The sequence below is a fragment of the Drosophila rhopaloa genome, unplaced genomic scaffold (assembly GCF_018152115.1).
Source record: "Drosophila rhopaloa isolate 14029-0021.01 unplaced genomic scaffold, ASM1815211v1 contig_115, whole genome shotgun sequence".
Taxonomy (NCBI): domain Eukaryota; kingdom Metazoa; phylum Arthropoda; class Insecta; order Diptera; family Drosophilidae; genus Drosophila; species Drosophila rhopaloa.
Genome location: NW_025334990.1, coordinates 9,801,156 through 9,820,933, shown reverse-complemented (window position 1 = coordinate 9,820,933; position 19,778 = coordinate 9,801,156). Strand labels below are relative to the sequence as shown.

General features: G+C 38.7%; 2 protein-coding genes across 3 annotated transcripts; one reads left to right on the top strand and one right to left on the bottom strand.

The window, feature by feature from the left end:
• Nucleotides 1–1,611: 1,611 nt before the first annotated feature.
• LOC108049507 (probable cytochrome P450 28a5) lies at nt 1,612–3,758 on the bottom strand. Its single transcript, XM_017130711.2, has 6 exons — nt 3,500–3,758; nt 3,189–3,435; nt 3,025–3,129; nt 2,388–2,931; nt 1,992–2,258; nt 1,612–1,935 (listed from the first exon to the last, which is right to left on the bottom strand). Exons 1-6 carry the CDS (start codon nt 3,685–3,687, stop codon nt 1,769–1,771), a joined length of 1,518 nt encoding a protein of 505 aa, XP_016986200.1. The 5' UTR covers nt 3,688–3,758; the 3' UTR covers nt 1,612–1,768.
• Nucleotides 3,759–4,197: 439 nt separating this feature from the next.
• Nucleotides 4,198–16,871, top strand: LOC108049508 (protein crossbronx-like). 2 transcript variants are annotated; one of them, XM_017130714.2, is made up of 2 exons: nt 4,198–4,212; nt 15,920–16,871. In XM_017130714.2, the coding sequence occupies exon 2, from the start codon at nt 16,022–16,024 to the stop codon at nt 16,811–16,813; it is 792 nt and encodes a 263-aa protein (XP_016986203.1). In that variant the 5' UTR covers nt 4,198–4,212; nt 15,920–16,021; the 3' UTR covers nt 16,814–16,871. The 2 variants fall into 2 exon arrangements, with proteins under 2 accessions (XP_016986203.1, XP_016986202.1); XM_017130713.1 differs by lacking the exon at nt 4,198–4,212 and adding an exon at nt 15,405–15,528.
• Nucleotides 16,872–19,778: the final 2,907 nt, after the last annotated feature.

The following is a 19,778-nucleotide window of genomic DNA, read 5'->3' as shown; positions in this document are numbered from 1 at the left end:
CGATAGAAGGAAAAGGTCAATGGGAATGTCGGCAAATGAACAAGGAGCACTAAATATGGCTGTCAACTTTTTTTTGGTAATTGTTTTCTTTATTGCTGCAATAACCGAACAGTATTAAATTCCATTCGAGCTGGGATAGTAGATTTGTGTAGTAAATATACTAGCAAAATAACTATCTTCAATAGACAATAGGTTTAAAAGACCTAAGTATTGAACAATTTCTTAATTGCCTTTAATTTTGATGCTTAATTCACCATGTTCCACGGCACAAATTCGTACACAATAATTTAGCTAGCTCACCTGTTAAACTAAAAACACCCTGCATAGTTATAGCTCTTTAATAAACTATTTTAATTATCTAATAAAGCAAATGAAAAACAATTTCAATTTAATTGCTTCACATGTGCAGTGTGAAATTTTTGGCCATAATTTTGAATGCCAACCAAATCAACTGCCAGTCAAATTGTCAAAATATTTGTACAAAAAGTGTTGGCCAAAATGTCAAAGCCAGGAAAAATGAAAACTATTCCACTTCTGACCATGACACGGCTGTCAAATATGTAAATTTGCATGCTATCCTGAAGCTGGTTGGTATTTAGAGCTACTGGTTTTCACAGAGCATGGAAAATGGGAAATTGTGGAAGAATTATTCGAAATTGGTTATGGCGAACGTTTGCAGTTTCTGCAAATAATAACGCATATTAGGAAAACAATTGCAGATATTAGCACTATTAACTGCTCGCCTGGAAGTTTGCTTTAAAATGGAACTTTGAAATCAATTAAGTCTGCGTCAGAGGAACTCACAAAAGCGATGGGAAAAGTGGAAATTGTGTCAACCGAAGTCTAGGGAAATTGCTTAACCTCTAAGGGTGCTGTATCGTTATTATCGTTATGGGAAGGACACTTCGAGGAGTAAAGTGGCAGAGGGCCTCTTTCGGTTCGTTGGCTCTGCTCAAAAATAACAAACTTATTGTTTAGATTTTGCCAATGACAGTTTTCCATGGCCTTTTGTGTGCACCGAAGTAAAAGTAAAGCATAACACACACAGGCGGGTACCAGCCAGAAAATACGAGCTTTAGCTCCAGTAGAATGGCAACTGGCAGCATTGGGTGCCCGTGCCCACAGACCCAGATCCAAATCCTTCTCATCTCCTTCCCTTCTGGAATCTCTGCATAAATGTGGCTAAAATGTAATGCAAACAATTGAAAAACTGTCAATGTGGGTGGCTGACGAAAGAAGACTCAGCTTCTTAAGCGCCAACAGCAGCAAAAAGATGTGCGGCAATCGAAGTGCAAACTGGGGCATATTCAGATACTTTTAGGGGCTAAGCCAATTTTGTAACCAATATTAAACTAAAGTTAATCTAATATTAGATGATTCAGGTAAACATTTTTGATGGTAAGTATTTCAAGAACTACAAATCGGGTGGCTGAACAAAAAAGTGTATTATAAAATACCTAAGACTTATGTTCTAATTTATTTACTTTATTTTTTGGTTTTCCTTCATGGTTTAAAAAATGAAATTACTTGGATTTATAGTTTAAAATTTGTAATTGAAATTTAAAATCCTAAAAATACACTAATTTGTTAAGCTACCAATTTTATGTACAATTTTTTTAAATAATTAAATTTATTCTTTGGTCAATTTCTTTTGTTCCTATTTTATTTGGTTTTATCATAGCAATCGCATTAAATGCAAAATGCGTGCTAAACACATTTGATAGTGAAGTGTTTATTAGCACTTATTTATCAATAATAGTTAACGTACTTATTGACGAACCTCCATATCCAACCAAATACCACCATTTAGATTAGGTACGAACAAGGTTGGGTTATACAAGTTGTCCTTGCGGGTCTTTGGATTGACTTTGATGTTGAATTTGGTAATCAGCTCCACAATAGAAGCCTTAACTTGTGATGTTGCAAAGCGCATACCTATTAAACACAATGAGAACTATTATCGTTATTAAACAAATTTAATTTGTATTTACCTAGGCAAACACGTGGACCATCTCCAAATCCCATGTAGACACCACGCTCGCGTAAGTTTTTGGATACATCGGGATCCATGAAGCGTTCAGGGTTATACTCCAACGGATTCGGGAAGTTTTCCTCGTCGTTCATGTAGCAGTAGTGAGGTATAACAACCACGGTGCCCTTTTCCACGGTGAAATTGGGGCCATCTCTGTTGGGAAGCTCCACGGATTCGGTGCAAAGTTTGGAGGTCATAAAACCGGGTGGGAATAATCGGATTGATTCTGTAAGTTTATAATTAATCTTGAGTGAGTGAAGTGAATACATATATCGAATTGTTCAACCAAGATAATGATGTTTGAAATTATTGTATCAATTTGATTTTTGTGGAAGTTATATTTAATATTTCTTACCATGCATGCAGGCATCCAGATAAGGTAACTCGTTGAGTTTATCGTAAGGTATGATTCCATCTTGTAGATGTGCCTGGATCTCCTCCCGTAATCGCTGCTGCACCACTTCATCACGGCCCAAAAGCAACAGCATGTGCGAAAGAACACCAGCAATTGTCTCGAAACCATCCAAAAGGAAGATCATGGTGTTTCCCAACAGGTGCGGAATGTCCAGGTTCCTCTTCTCTCCCAGTTGCATTAGGTAATCCAGAAAGTCGCTGCGCTGGAATTGTCCAGTTGCCAGTTGGGATTTTCGAGTCTGAACTGCTGTGCCCATTAGGTCGATGAAAAAACGCTCCACATGTTGCGGTATAAAACGCAGTTTGACCAAATTACTTAGAGAGGGAAAGGTGCTGACCAGGGCGAAGAGCATCGAGAAGGTCCAGGGAGGATTGAACAGATCCTTTATGTTGGCCAAAATGGGAGTAGGTTTGTCCGTAAAACTATCGGCACTCAAGCCCAGCACGCAATCTGTGACCATTTCGGAGGTGAAACACAGACTCAACTGTTGGGATACAAAAAATATTTAATTGGACTTTCTATCTTTTAGATTTACTAGAGTAAATGTTTTCCTATAAAACTATTAATATGTACTTACATCCTTGGCATTAATCCCATCGACTGCACCCAAGCGAATTTGCCTTTTCACCCACTCGGTCATTTTCTGGCACACCTTGTTCGTCACTGGATAGACCGTTTTTATCTGTTGGCTTATAATGTGGTATAGAGTACTGACATTTATCGATTTATAACTCAACTTACCCGACCATTGGTCAGACCTGGAGTGATATCAGCCCGCCGTTGCTTCCACTTTTCGCCGGCTATAAAGAATGGATTATTGGACAGGATGAAGTTGGTTTTTTCGTCCGCAAATTTGGATAACTCGTTGTCATGGAAGTTTTTGAAGTTCGAAACTAAAACGCGATGCGCCAGGTCTGGACTAGTCACCAGAAGTTGGGGAACCCGTCCGCTGAAGATGCCCACCGCATCGAACTTGTTTTTGTACTTTCTAAACAGACACAAAATACCAAAATAAGACACTGTTGCTTGAAAGAAAGTGTAGTTCTTCTCACTCGTAGATGTCGTTCAAGTCGTAGATCATATTGCGTTCCATTTTAAATAGATTGGGATAATTGCCGGTGAAGAGTTTGGGTTTGGGTCCCGGCACTTTTCGTTTTCGCCAGTAGTTGAAGTTCCAGGTCATGGTCAAATAGAGCAGACCGGCCAAAATAAGGCCCAAAGCTAATGTTACCAAAATCATTCTCTTTTACGAGCCGATCTGCATTCGCCACGAAATTCAAAATACGTCTGGTTGGAGCTTCTGCCAATGCGCTCTATTTGTACCTGGTGCGGTAATAAATTGCCCTCGGTCAGGGAAAAAGCTCGCAACTCAGCGATTAGAAGAACAAAATAAACAAACAGTTTCTGTTTGTCGCGATAAGCGTGCAGTGAAACTTCTACCACAAGAACTAAGAATTTGTATTAATGAAATAGCCGGATAACTCTATAACAATTGTATGCAAAAAGGGCATTAAAATATAAAAATATGTAAAAAAGCATTCTTGGATCACACAGTAATACAATAAATCACCATATAAAATTAATTTTTTTATAGTTTGTTTGCCTGTAGAATGTGCTTTTTATTGAATGCTACCTACCCAATACAATTTCTAGCCCATAAAGTGTTTGACGACCAGCAACAAAAAATCCATATAATTTATTTTACCAAAACTTATCAATTCGATCGAAGAGATCTAAAAATGAAATCCAATCAGCAATTTCACAAGTAAGCTTTAAGCTTTAAGAAGAAAGCGTAATATTGTGAAAATCAGCCAACAAGTTTAAGATTTAGACAGCTTTATTTCTTAATTTCATCAGCTTTTTTGGTGGTTGTATAAAATTATGTGGAAGTTTTTACTTTTAAAAATGTTTTAAAAATATTAACATATGTATATTTATTATTTTTTGTCTTTTAATCACATGGAACTTTTATTTTTGGAATATCCCTTTTATAACAAATTTCTAAGCAAACTATACAGAAGGTTTTTATTGGATGAAAATACAAATATATATATTTTATCGTTACTCAATAGCTTAAGGGTGACTTTCTTATTTGCTAGTTTCTTGGCAAAGTCAGCAAAGCTTTTACATATTAAATCCGTTTAAGCCCCAGAACTTGATACATTTTTATTTTATATTAGCTAATCCACCGGAATGGAGGATGAAACGTTAGAACTCACTTAGATTGTTGGACACCCACAGCCACGCCCCCTGGCCCCTTGCCCACCCAACCACGCCCACATCTACGCCCACATCCAAGCCGGGGCGTCACTCAAACACACCGCCATCCACCCTCAAAGACTCTAATTTGATCAGACTCAATTCAAGAGCGCCCGAGGTAGTGACTCCTTGGTGAGTGTGACATGACTGCTGGCAGTGCCGGCATACCTTTTGGCATTCGAAAGCTGTTTGCCAGTGCGACAGCTGCTGTCGCATATTCCGTCACTTTGTTATTAACTGCGTTGCCCTTTTATTTCTTTTATTTCCACCTCAAAGTAAGGGCGAATATAATTCCCTTTCAGTTGCGGTACAACCTGTCACTGCTTCTGCTCCACGACAGATGACAGGATGGATTCCGCGTGTCTCGGGTTGCTGCCACAAATAAACTAATCTAATGGCAATTTGCATTTGATTGCGAATTTGATTTGATTCGGTCGTTCCGCGTGCAAAGTTTCGGGACAGAGTGAGAATTAAAAAACCATTGGCACTCCAACTTGCTGCGGTTCCATCCACATGGATTCCTTTTTTTTATACCCTTGCAGAGGGTATTATAATTTTGGTCAAAAGTGTGCAACGCAGTGAAGGAGACATCTCCGACCCTATAAAGTATATATATTCTTGATCAGGATCACCTCCTGAGTTGATATAGCCATGTCCGTCTGTCCGTCTGTCCGTCTGTCCGTCTGTCCGTCTGTCCGTCTGTCCGTCTGTCCGTCTGTCTGTCCGTCTGTCTGTTTCTACGCGAACTAGTCTCTCAGTTTTAAAGATATCGAATTGAAACTTTGCACACACCCTTCTTTCCTTTGCACGCAGTATATAAGTCGGAACGGCCGGGATCGGCCGACTATATCCTATAGCTGCCATATAACTGATTGATCGGAAATGCCATAACTCTGCTGTTTGTTAAGTTAGGAAGTTGGGACTCTCTATGGGTATTATATTTGGCCAATCAATCCGACGTACCAAATTTCATAAGGATCGGCCGACTATATCCTATAGCTGCTATATAACTGATTGATCGGAAATGCCATAACTTTGGTGTTTGTAAAGTTAGGAAGCTGGGATTTTCTATGGGTTTTATATTTGACCAATTAATCCGACCTATTAAATTTCATAAGGATCGGACGACTATATCTTATAGCTGCCATATAACTGATTGATCGGAAATGCCATAACTTTAGTGTTTGTTAAGTTAGGAAGTTGGGATTTTCTATGGGTTTTATTTTTGCCCAATCAATCCGACATATCAAATTTCATAAGGATCGGCCGACTATATTCTATAGCTGCCATATACATAACTGAACGATTGGAAATGCCATAACTTTGGTGTTTTTAAAGTTAGGAAGTTTGGATTTTTTATGAGTATTAAGAATGCATCATATGAATAATTTTGGAGAATATAATTTGCAGAATATTCTGCAAGGGTATTTCAACTTCGGCTCCGCCCGAAGTTAGCTTTCCTTTCTTGTTTTTTTTTTTTTTGTTCCAGTTAGTGTCGCCACAACCGGAGAAGGACTTCGAGTTGATATGGCACACTCTATGGCACAACTTTAAGCCACAATCGGTCGGTTTTGGTTCAGTTCTGGCCCTGTCAGATAACTAAATCGAGCTGCCGCTCCACTCGCATAATGGCCCACTTTCCGCTTCCGCATTGGCCGCTGCCAACTTTGGGCCCTCTTTCGGGGGCCTTCATCAATAGCTCAAACGGAATAATTTTAATTGCAAGAACCGACCAACAATAGCAAACGAATTGCCAGCACTGCCCACAACTTCCGCTGGCACTTGGACCGGGTTTCAGTTGGCTTCTGGTCAGCACTTCTCTGCGCTCCAACAATTTTAATTGTAACTTTTGCCAACAACTGCAGCAAACATCTAGTAAACAGCCTCGTTTATTGTGGCTTTAGCTGGAATTTTGTCTTTAAACGCCCAATATTTGTGTTATAGCATCGTAAGCCTTAGTTCTAATTTAGAAAGGTGATGAATGAGTTAAGTTGTAAACAATCTCTTCAAATTTAACCTTTATTGGCATATAAAGTCTAGCCATAGCATTACATACATTCCAAGTAAAAGGTTCACAATTTATGGCCTTTAACCATTCGGGTGAAAAGTTAAAGAAAAAACACGTAAAGCATTTCAAATATATGCAAAAATATATTTCTTTTGAGGATCCCATCTCAATACCTCTATTAAATTTTGCATACCCTACTACATTATCGGCAAGCTATTAATCAAACTAGAAGTGAAGAGCATTAATTTTTTTTTTAAAGTCTTTGTTTTTAAGAAAAAACAACTTTATTCCTAAACAATTTTTTGAGATTTTAAAATGTCAATTCGATAAGAGAATGGAATTAAATACAGAACTATAAATGTAGCTGCAAAGTAAACTGAAAACTGTGAAACATTAATTAAATCACATTTGAAGTGAAATTAATATAAAATTTTAGGTGAATTTGAAATTTTTAATTAATACCAAATTTTAAGTAAAATTAAAAAAAAATTTTCACAATTTCAAATATAAGCCCATGTGATTTATTGTGAAGTCCTTTTTTAAGTTCAATTCCCATAAAATAAAATGTAATTTAAAAGAACAAATGTATTTTAATAAATAAATAATGTTAAACCTGACCTTAAGGCCCATGTGCAATATACAGACATTTATATGGTGTTTGGCATATTTAAGACCATTTCTCCCAAGCTAAACCGTCTTTCTTTTCTATTTCCCTAGTTTTGTGTCGCTTTTCCTTCGATTTGTGGCCTTTAGCTCAGACCATTTTATGAGGCTGACCATCAACATAGACATTTATCGAATGACACATTTTTTCCTGCTGTTCTGGTACTCCTGCTGCTGCCTGCGGATCGGCAAATTTGCGGCTTTGCTTTCTTGTGTCAATTATTTAGCTGCTTTTTCCGCTGGCCTCTACTGATTTTAATTGAACCTCATATACAAAGCAGGGCCAGGCTTGGCCTCAGTTTCAGCTCCAGCTCCAGCTTTAGCTCCCAAGTGCGGCCTTAAGTTGGTCCGTTCCTGCTGCTACTGAACCCGAGAAGTTGCGGTCCATCGGCGATGTCGATGTCGATGCCGTTGCTATCGGGCACTTTTATCGCCGGCCACATCTGCACCAAATAAAATAATTGAACGTTTTGCGATAAGCATCACCCAAGTAAAGCTCTCCAGATCCTCTAAAGAAGCGGTCCAAACGAGGCAGCAGCATCACAGGCCTTTTGGCCAAGTTGTTGCGGCTCCTGGCTGGATTCGTGTACAGCAAATGTCATGTTTACAGACCGCACTCAGCCGATTTGTGTCAAAGTTGAGTTTAGTATCTATAAAATTATATAATACACTTCCTGATTTCATTTTTTTGCCAGTTTTCTTGGCTTAATTCCTTCTTTTTTTTTGTTGTTTTTCTTTTTTGCAATGAAAATGTAGTTCAGTGTCCGCAGGTCTGAATACTGTGTGTGCTCCCTCTGTTGTTTTTTTCTACAAGCCGAGTGGCATTGTTTGGACTTGGCCCTATGCTGCGACTGGATTTGACTGCACCTCAGGCCTTGGCCATTGTGCTGCGCTGCCTTTTGTTGAACTTGTTGGGCCAGTTAATGTTGCCCCACGGTCTTCACAAGGTGGCAAGCCAAAAAGCCGAGTTCGGGGCTTAGGAATTCGCTGTAGCACTTAGCAATCGAAGCTAGTTAGTTGCCCTTTTTGGCCCCGATCAATTAAACTATTTTTTGTAATTAAGAAATAAATATATATTGTTTATATTTTATATAACTATTAGTGGTAAATTGCTATTTATGTTAAGGTAGTAAAAAAAATAAATAAGTAAATGGCTCCTTAAATTATTCAAATAACAAAATTATTGTTAGCTAGATTAAAAGAAATCACTTTATAAACAGAACTGTTTATTTTATTAATATGAATAGTTAAAATATTTATTGTTGCCTTTACAGTCAGTTTTAAGCGTATGTCTTTTTTCCATAAATATTTAAAAACAATCTTTTGTTTCATTTTGAGTACAATCATCCATAGTTATTTCCATGAACTTTTAAATGACATAAAAGAGCTGTTCAACTGCCATAAATTCTTTTCCTTTCATGATGGGCGGTGGCATCTCAATATCTCAACGATGTGCCGATAAATGCTACTCAGTTAATAAATAACTGCCCGAGGTGGAGAGGAATCTTCAGCAGGCAGTGTGCTTGAGTTGTCTTGGCCATGTTGCCCCGGATTTTGATTAACTGTTGTCAAGGCACAGAGCCATGGCACGAGCTTCTCCGGTCCGATGGCTCCTTTCGATTGCCGCTGCTGCAAATTACTTATGCATTATTATAGCTTTGATTTTCGGCTTACGGTGGCTGGGCAGATATTGCAGAAACAGATATTGGTATATATTTAATGGCAGGCAATGCCGAAGACCAGGGCGCACGCTCGTTTATCTTGATGCGAACGCATCCTCTTCATCTGGAGGCTCCAGCACCGATTTTTCAACAGCGGCGCGTTATGCTGTCTTCATTGTGGCATTATCTTAGCTCGACTTCAGCCTTTGTTTCCCTTTTTCTTCCCCCATTTCTGTTGTGTTTTTTTTGTTGTATTTGGGTGCATCCGTCAGCGGAGTTGCGACGACTGATAAGGAAACGCTGCGAAGCTGCTACCATTTTTGCATTGTACGCTAAAATATTTCTCATGTAAGGGCCCCGACCAGGAGACTCTGATTTGGCCAGGCGATGGGATTCCGCTCGGCAGCATTAAGGCAGCAGCACCAAAGGGTAGATCTGCAGAGCTGATAACATTACGTATACGCCGGGCTGTCTTCCTGTATTTGTATTTACCTTTCAGCAGTCGCTGCCGCGGCCTGTGAATTATTTTTGACAACTCTCTGGTCATCGATTAAGCAGCTTAAGGCTTATCAGCCATGCGGCTGTCGGTCGGTTCCCCAAAAAAGGGGAGCAATCAGAATGTTTTGGGTGACTGACCCCATGCATAAACTTAAGCTGTTTGTAAATACAGTCCGCAGAATAAATACGATCTGGAATGTTCGGTAAATAAACAACAACGTTTTTTCGAAGGATTGTAAAATTTATAAATATCCTCGTCAGAAAAAATGAGTTCATTGTTTGCATAGGAAATGAATCAGGGGATTCCCAGTAAAGAGTAAATATGAAAAATGTAACTTATGAGACTATTTGATTTTCTTATTTCAGATATTTTAAAAATGGATATCAATCAGGGGTTCCCAGCCACAGTCGTTTTATTTTAAAATATAAAGAAAATTTAAAATAACTAACAAAAATAAGTATTTCAGAATTTAATGTCATATTCGATGAGAAATATATTTTTATTAATAATATATAAGCTTACAGTTTAAAGTAAAAACAGTGAGTTTTAGGGACTATGAGAAAAACCTGAAATATTTTATATCACCCTTAACATGGTAAATAATTTAATTGCATCATCATTTTTAAAAAAATTAATAATCTTACAATGTAAAAAAATGTATGACAATCAATTTGCCATTATTAATGAGGGGCTTTCAAGGTTTCCCGCATGTACTAATTATTTTATAAGTTAGAGCGCTCATTAAAAAGAAGACACAAATTACAAGAGCCGTAACCTTTTAAGTAAGCCCCATTCTTTAGTTGGCAGCTGCATGAGCCCAACTTCAAAGATCAGAATCAATTAATACAAGCTTCTTTGTACTGCTTTTTGCTCCAATCCGACCGCAAAATGCCAAGTTCAAATGGATTGGCCCGGAGATATACGAAACGTAGCTCCCAGCTAAACGATTTATTAATGCAAACTGTCTATCGCCGTTGATGCGGTTGTGGTTTGATTCGCTTTTTGTTTGTTTAATTGAAATGAATTCATTAAGCCTTTGATTTGCCTTGCAAATTGCCCAGATGGATCATGGAGCTGGATTTCGAGCTGCAGCCGCACAGACTGCTCCTTTTTGCCGGCCTTACCTTTGCCTCGTCTCGTCTTTTGGCCCGGCTAATGGTTAACGGGTGATGTGGTGATGGCGATGGTGAGGCTGATGGGTGACGGGGCGCACATCAAAGAGCGGCCAGCTACCAACGTCATGGCCGCTCTACAATAATTTAAAGCGAATTAAATATACGAAAATTAACTGCAGCAACAGTTGCTCCAATTCCCAATTCGATTCCTACTCGGCAGTCGCAACTGTTGCACGTTTTGCATGTCAGGAAAATTGCTTCATTTGTGTCCGCGCGAATGTCAACAAGGAACATGATAAAGCGAACGGACATAATGAGAGTGACTGACTTGGAGGGCTTCACCCTTTTAAGAGTTAACTGGTCAAAGGGCTGACAAGCTAACAAGGCAAATGGGAAAAACAAAACAACAAAAAAAGCAGCTGTTTTTCAGATAATTTCAATTAGTTACCGAGGATGTAGGAAAAGTTTCTGTCATTTGTTTTGGCATAATAAAATGTAACACACCCTAGTTTTATTTAGACTTATTCGTTCATAAACACAAAATAATGGATAGTCAGTCTCTTACTGAATTTTTTATAGAGATAAGCCTTACATTTTTTTACACAATTGGCTATAAATTACATGCATAATTAAAAAATTTAATAATAAATCTTTAAACAAATTAAAAACTATTATTAATTTGGATTTAATTTATTGCTAAAGGGTAAACAATTGAAGTTACCAAGGTACTTAAATGTTTTTAAGTCTAGAGATACCTGAAAGTTAAAAGACTCATGGCCCTTATACCAAGTTTGCTCTGCACAATATCAGGCCACAAAAGTTTTCAATTTTCCTGCAACAATAATAGACTTACCAACGCGTTATGGCTACGTGACTGCCCCGAAAACTTTGGCCAAGAATTCTGGTCGTGCGGCAAATCAAGACTATTGCACCCATCGACAGAACTATGAGTTACTAAGGGTTTTCTTGATGGAATAGGGCTAATGGCACGTGCTTATCGCGCATATCAGCTGGCTTTATGTCGCCCATCGAGTGATTGGCCCAAAGATTAAATAAGTGTGCTGTAAAAATTGAATTTGCACTTGAGTTACAGGCTTTTGTATTTATGAGCTGAAGCCCCGGGGCTAAATGCTTGGCCAAGAGACTCGAGGGCAATTATGCAATTGTTTGTGGGCAAATAAAATCATGCCAAGTATTTTTTGGGGGAAACTGTTGGCCGGGTTCTGGGGAACTAAAAACTCCAAATCGATATGCAAATAAACGAATGAGGCGTACACACAAATCGCAAAAAACGAGCTGGGCTGAGCTGCCACGCCCCCCCGCTCCTTGGGCCCGGCCTCCACTTTCATGGCCACAAAAAGAAGTTTTGACCAAATTCGTCGTAGTCGTCGTCGTTGTCGGGACCTGCATTCGGCCAGATTCTTTGGATCCATTGGATCCATTCTCTGGTGGTCCTCCGTGGGTATTTTGTTGTTGCTGCTGCAATTGCTATTGCTACCAATTGTGCATGCAATTTATTTTTAAAGAAATAATTGCTTTGCCGCATGTTGGCCAGCTCAGCTCAGCTTGGTTGAGCTGCCTGCGATTATGCAAATATTAGTAGACCGTCGTCCCAGTCGTTGTTTTTGCTGTTCTTGCTGTTTTCGGTCGGCATTCCTATATAATAATAAAGAACGGCAAGTGAAAGAGTGGCCGGTGTTTGCATATAATCTAATTTGAATTTGAATAAGCCACACACAGAGTCTGGGATTGCATTTGGCCAGTGCCATCTTCCCCCTTCTCCACGAGACACTCTTCGCATAAATCAATATTGGCAAAAATAATTCACATTTCCACACATTGGTTTTAAGGTGGGGCTATTTGTGACACTGCCTGAAAGTATGCCACAAAGTGCAATAAAGATAAGCTCCCTGCTCATAATTTATAATGGAAGGAACGTTTTCCTTCTTCTGATTTAAGAGTTTGTGCATATATTGTGCAAGGAAGTCAATTAAAACGGCGTTAGAATTGCTATTTACGGTCTTTGGTATTTTTTCTTGATTTTTAGTAGCACTTTTGGATCTTGACAGAATCACATTGTTCCGGATTGAATAAATAAGTAGGTACATTAGTTAATTTATTGTTTAAAAAGATCTAAATAAATTCAAGAATTATGGTTAAATTAATCCAAACACATTTACAATATACCCATTTTTTTAGATTTTATTTAAATTATGTCCATATTTGAATGTTAATTATATTAAACTTAACTACATATAAATAAATTTTAAGTTTTTTGGGGATGCTGATTAGGATAAGAGTTGTATGTACTTTAATCTATGATTTCTTTAAAGCTAAATATGTCTTATTCTACACCCAACAAAGGTCTTTTTAAAATATTCCTTATAATTAAACGAAGGGTTTGAGGATTTATTTCTGACCATCTTCTTTACGGTCATCGCAATAATTAAAAAGTTATGATAGTATATAAATTAGCCAACTAAGAATTAAAGTTTCGCGTAAGTTTAATTTTTAACACAGTTCCCACTGTTTTCGCTGATTCCTCTGTATTGCCTTGGAGTACACTCTCGAGCTTTCCCTGTAAATAACTGATTGATAGCAATCGCTGAATCTGGAATACAAGCCCATTTCATTTGAGTACTGTTCGCAGAATTCCCTCCATCCACTGCGAAAAGAGCAAACATTTGTGGCCAACCCGCAACTTTCAGCGAGAACTTTAAAACACGCCAATTCGTTTATTTTATTCGACTTTGATGCTTTTTTGTTTTTTTGGGGATTGGTTTTTTTTTCGGGTTTGGTTAATGAAAGTGCCAGTAAATGAAATTGGCATCGCGTTATCCGCCAGCACGTCCGAACTGGCCTTATGTGGGCCCCAGCCAGAGTTTTTATCTTATAAAACAACAACAGGCACTTAAGTGTTATATGCCACCGTATTACAAATGCCGGTCCTCAAAATCGGGATGGCTGGATGCTTTCTGTGTGTAGCCAGTGTTTCACTCGTTCTCGAAAGGCAACGCAGCATATATAAATGAAGAAAGCTGATAAGAAGGACGGGCAAGTTGCAAGTGGCAAGTGGCAAATGGCAAATGGCAAGGCGGAGAAATTGCTGCCCGCATATGAATCCGAGCTGGTATGAAATCCGAAATTGAATGCAGGGCTCGTGGGTTCGTTCGCCAGGTGACAGGCAGTGGTATCATCCACAGGTGGAGACCACGGAATCGGGGCACATATTAGCAATTGCCTGGGGCCAAACACTCTGACATGGGTTGCACCACCACTCGCCGGGGGCAGTGTAGGCGAAAATGAGTCGGACGCGAAGCCCTTTCCACGCCTGGGTGTTGCACCCATGTCAGACCACATCCCCACATGACAACTGGCGTTAACCACCAGGTTGGATTCGTCGGATCGGATTGGATCCCAACCCAAAGAAATAAAGAAAGTCTCGCGGTGCCAAAGTCGCAAATCATAACGTATCATATCGCCTCGTATCGTGGTATAATTTTTAATGAGTTGCAGCACCGCAACACCAATTTTTATTTCCGTTCATTATTTTTGGCATTTCCCTTATCTTTCGCACGTTTATATGCATTCGTTTCATTCCCTTTTCTGCGCTGAACTTATCAAGGAAGCGTCATTGTCTGTCCGTCTCTGTCAGTGAGTGTTTTGGATATGTTTGCCAAAAATATATAAAACAAAAATAAACAAGGTAGAAAGTCTTGGGTTTAAGGCCAAAATGGGAAATACTCTTTCAGATTATAATATCGATGAGACTTATATATTAAAAATACTAGCTGAATTAAATGTAGTCACTTGTCACTATAGAATAGTTCTTTTTTTGTGTTTTTAAGTGTTATTTTTGAATTGAAGATAACGTTATTTTATTATTACTTTCTTCAACTATATTCCAAACAATAATTATTGTCAAATTTTGTTTCCCCGCAGACCTGATCTACTGTCTAATAAACTCGGAAGATAAAACATCCCGTAGCTCCCTTTTCTTAAATTATTCAAAAGACAATAAAATTGTTTGTAATATTGCTATTAAAATTAATACCATTTTTATTTTTTTTAAGATACCAAAATCTTTTTAAATTTAAAGTAACATACATATATTATAATATTTTTGATACACTGACTTGTGCTTTTAAAACTTATGTCTTACAAAAAGGCATAACCCAGTTATCTCTTTTTAATAAGAAAACAGAGTTGAAAGTTGGATTACCCTCTGCCAGGGTAAAACAAACATCGTGCCGAAAGTGCCAAAAATATCAAAACTTATTTCGCTGTTCTGCCAAAAGCGATTTCTTGAGCTGGAAAGGTGAGCGTGGCCAATTAGGAGCCGCGGCCATCGGCATGCAAACATTTGCGCCTGTTTGACCAGTTGCGAGTTGGCCATGCCAAAGCCACTTCCGTCACATAATAAATTCATAACAAATCACACGGACGCAGCGCCAAACACCGGCTCACACGGCCAGAACATGCGACATTATAATGCCACATTATGTTGCCAGTGCGTGAAAGAACCGTACATCAGAACATCGAGGCGACAATAAATCAAAAATCCGCACTCACACATGCAATGTGGTCTAAGTCCCCGTCTCCAGTTCTGCAGTTCTTCAGTTCTCCAAATCCCCAAGGCTGCCGGCTCGGTTTCTGCGTGTACATATCTGCTATTCGCAAAATTATTACACTTGACATGATTGAATATGCCGCTGAGTACCAGTTCCAGATCCCCAGTTCCAGTACCAGTCCCATCTGCAGGTTGTTCCCTCCAACCTCTCCTCGATTCGCGGTTCATGTAGTTGCGACTGGACATACATAGTTTTTTGAGGTCTCTGCGGACAATTCCCGTTTCCCGATTGTATGTTGTTTTGCAGTAAGTTGACATGCCGCATAAATGTAAGAGAACGAATTATTCGGCATAAAGTACACTGTTCGCAGTAATCATTTATGAAATAATTAGGAAATATAGCTTATCACTTTTGCAAATTTTTGAAAAACCCCTTTTTAGAAATCTAAAAATCAGCCCCCATGAAAAAGTAAATACAATAAAGTTTCTTGTTATAAATATATTAAATAACTTCTTATTTTGGATCAGTCAATTTTTATAGAGCCAAAAAAATAGTATTGCAAAAATAATCAATATAAGGGGAAACCAAATGGGATGTTTTTTGGGTAATAAAAATGTATAGAAATTTTACCGAATGTTAATAGTTAAGGAACTTACTGTCAGAATATGTAATCTATTAAATTCATTTGTTTTCTAGGCCTTCAGTGACAGTAACACCATCCGCTGGACTCTACTTGCTCCTCCAAGTCTAGAATCTTTGGTGGAGTTTGGGCAACCATCTCGTGGGACAGCCAGAACCATGTGGTACTCCACGGAGGGCAAGGAGGAGATCGCGCTCATCAACCAGGGCTACCGCCTCCTGGCAGAGTACAATCTGGTGAAGGAGGAGCTGAAGAACATCTATGCGATTCCCAGCTATGCCTCCGGATTGTGTTGGTTCGGCGTGATCTTCGTGCACGGAGGAATCTATGCGGGCAGTGTGTTCCGCTTCTCCATTGTGCTGCCTGACAACTTTCCGGAGGACGTCATCCTGCCCACGGTGGTTTTCTCCTCAGTGGTGATCCATCCGCACGTCTGTCCGGAAACCAACACGCTGGATCTGTCGCCGTTTTTCAAGGAGTGGCGCAAGGATCAGCACCACATTTGGCACATCCTGCGGTATATTCAGGCGATCTTTGCCGATCCCGAAGGCAGTCTCTGTACCGGACCCGCCGGCGATCTCGTCGTCATGGATGAGGTCGTCAATATGGAGGCCCTAAACTTGCTGGCCAAGAGTCGAACCGAGTATATCAAACGGGTCCAGGAACGGGCCATCTTCTCGCAGCTTCACATTTACGACCAGCCGCATACGGATGATTCGCACTACATTATCTTGGAACCGTATTGTCCAGAACGGCATATAAAGTTCATGGACCACCTAAATAGTCCCAGCTGGAAGGAGGCCACGTCCGTGGACTGTTCCAGTCCGTCGGAGTTTTTGGGACACATCGATTCCTCCAGAGAGCTGGATGAGGAGGAGGTAACTCATCTGGAGAAGCTCCAGCACGGGCAGAACATGGAATCCCAACGTGAAGAGACTGTGGTTTCTTAGTAGATGAATGAAGAAGCTAGGCAATAAAATTAATAAAGTATAGTTTTTATATAACAAATGCTTTTTGTTGCTTTTGTATCTTAGTTTAAACTGTAAACAAACAGCGTATTAGCATATAAAATTTATATATAGATATGTAAAACAGTAAAAATTGAAAATTTTCATATTTATTAACAGTTCCTCTAAATATTTGTTTTTGAAGATATTTTCCTGTAAATTATATACTTATGTATTATTTATTTTCGTTATGTTTCCATGGCCATTATTAAACCTTTAGTATACTGCTGATTTTAAGTGTTGTTCGACCGTAGTTAATACACTAAATGAGCAGTTTTGGCATCGTTTTAATAGTTCTTGTTTACAAATTTGCAATTAACAACACAAAAGGGCAAAACAATGACCATTGAAAAAACTATGTTTTAGACAGCATTGTTCTTGTTTCAATTAACAGTTTTTCATCCTGGTGTTTGTGTTACCCTTTAGTGCTCAGAAATAATAGGAAACCATTTTAGTAAGTGGCCACTTATTGTATCAAATTTCTAATTGACCACAAAATGATATAATTTATAATCGAACTCCAATTTCTCCCAGTGACTCACAACTTCATGTGTGCGGGTACGTTTGTATGTATATCCCATCCCCGTTTCGCCACATTAGCGATGTTAATAATGTCATCTTTCAGGTGCAATAATCAAAATAATAATAATTATGACTCGTTGCCCGTTGGCAAAGTGAAATGCATTCCTGTTTTCCCGCTTTTAGCTCCCTTCCCTTTGGCGAACGCATTTTAAGGCAGTCGCTTGCATGCAATACAGTGATCCTTAAAATGATAGCACTACTTTTAAAAGGTAATTTTGAAAATAAATACTGAGTAGAATTCCTTTTTTGAAAATCGTTCTGTTTTGACTTTTATTGAAATATTCTTAAGAGTTATATTTTCCTTAAAATACTTATTAGTTATTTATCATTTTGAACTTATTTATGAACTCATTTATCATATTGAATGTATTATAAGACATTCTTTATAAAATTAGAAAAATTTGTTTGGTACAGGAATAAAAAATAATCGGTTTTTGAGAACTGTAGACTACTCTGATATTCAAACTGTTTTGTTTCCAGCTTAACTGATTTTTGCAAGAACAATAAGAGTTTTTTTGACATTTATAAATGATATAATTCTTAAATATCGACTATTTTACTACATAACTTTTTTAATACATTTTTTTTTGATACGCAAAATCCAAGGGTTTTATTAATAGTGTGCTTGTAAAACTCCATTTTAAGACACTTTAATCAATCTGTTGTTATGTACATTTTATGTATGTATTTTGAGACATATATTTTTATGATCGCTGCTGTGCTTAACGCATCAAAAGGCTGCTTCGCATGCATGCAGCTCAAATGCAAGGGAGACGGCATCGTCAGTTGGCGCAAATATACAAAAGTGACAATCTGATTTATCACTGCACTTTGCCAGCAACATCGTCCGTGGCCAGGCAAGCTGGTTTTCCCTTCCCGGATCCTCCATTCAACCGCCTGCGTTTTCCTCCTGCTGGTTCCCCAAAATTGCTCATGAAATTATGGACGATAGTTGGCAGCCATATTTTAGGCCATTTCGCTAACGGGCCTACTAAGTGGGCGACTATATCACAGTCGGGCAGTGCATTTGAACTAATTGCCTGGGAAGCAGATCTTCTGCATATGCATTTCCGGATTTTACTCCACCATCTAAGGACAGTGAGAAATGCGCGACAAGCGAATTTCACCAGTTAAGGAAAATGTGTGGGAGTTGCAATGCGACAAATGGGAAAACAGATTACATGGCCATTTGTATTATTTTATTGATATAATCAGGACCCATTACAGATTTTCTTGAAATAATATAATTATAATTCAAACTAGATATGCTTTCTTTATAAGCTTTAAAACGGTGTTGGTTTTAATACATTACATATATATTTTATAACTTTAACCTACGAAGATAAAATTGTGCAATAAAATTTGACCCAACATAGTAAAAACATGTTCAAAAGTAAAACAAAACACTTTATGAAGTATAAGTAAAACAAAATTTGCATGAAGCGTTAAACTTTTTAAAATGTTTTGACCTAGTCCTTGCACCTTAAACTTTTTCTAGTTTTCTCTATATAGAATGGATTTAAAACATTTTATCTCCAATGTAGATGGTCCTACCAAACAGTATGTTTGCTAAGCCCTCTTCAACAATATTGTTCTACATATAAAAATTAAGTCACGTCCGGTTGGGGAGCCGCCCAACATTCATTGGCTGCCTTTATTGAGTGGGCGTTACGGCAAAAATTAAGACATATTCGTAAGCCAAACAGCAGATACAACAGCACACAACAACGTTAACGTTAACGTTAACAATTAAGTTGTAATAAATTTAAGCGGCATCGCGTGGGCAGGGAACAGTTTGGCTCATGTTAATGGTCTCAACTTCAATTAAAAGGCCATAAAGAACTGTTTCCAGACGGGTGACAAAATATAAGGTTCCATTGTATTGAACTTCGTTTTGTCGGGTTTTGTTTTCGGGGTCTCTGTCCCCAGTGGAATCGAGCATCGAGAATTGAGAATCGGTATTGGAATCGGAATCGGCATGCCCCCGCCGCTGCAGTTATCAGCAGCCATCAAAACAATTGCCACCATCGTGGTGGCGGATGCGACAATGATCATCGCTCTGGTCTGTAGATGGAGATGGAGGGGGAATGGAGGGGGGTGGAGATGGAGATGGAGGGGCGCGGGCGAGGGTGGTCTGTGGGTTCGTTAGCTCCGCATTCGTTTGTCTGACAAGTTGGCGGGCTGACTAACCTAAAACGCCGCTGCCGCAGCGTATTCAAGTTCAATTGCGCCAACAGGTAAAACGGACGGACAAGACTACCAGACGTCACTGAACAGTGGAGCTAAACACTAAAAACTAACTAACAAATTCAGCCTCCGAAAATTT

Coding starts and splice junctions, on each gene's coding strand:
- LOC108049508 (XM_017130714.2), top strand. CDS start 16,022: ATGTGGTACTCCACGGAGGGCAAGGAGGAGATCGCGCTCATCAACCAG.
- LOC108049507 (XM_017130711.2), bottom strand. CDS start 3,687: ATGATTTTGGTAACATTAGCTTTGGGCCTTATTTTGGCCGGTCTGCTC. Junction 3,130..3,188: donor CAGGTCTGACCAATGGTCGG/GTAAGTTGAGTT, acceptor ATAAGCCAACAG/ATAAAAACGGTCTATCCAGT. Junction 1,936..1,991: donor TGGTCCACGTGTTTGCCTAG/GTAAATACAAAT, acceptor TGTGTTTAATAG/GTATGCGCTTTGCAACATCA.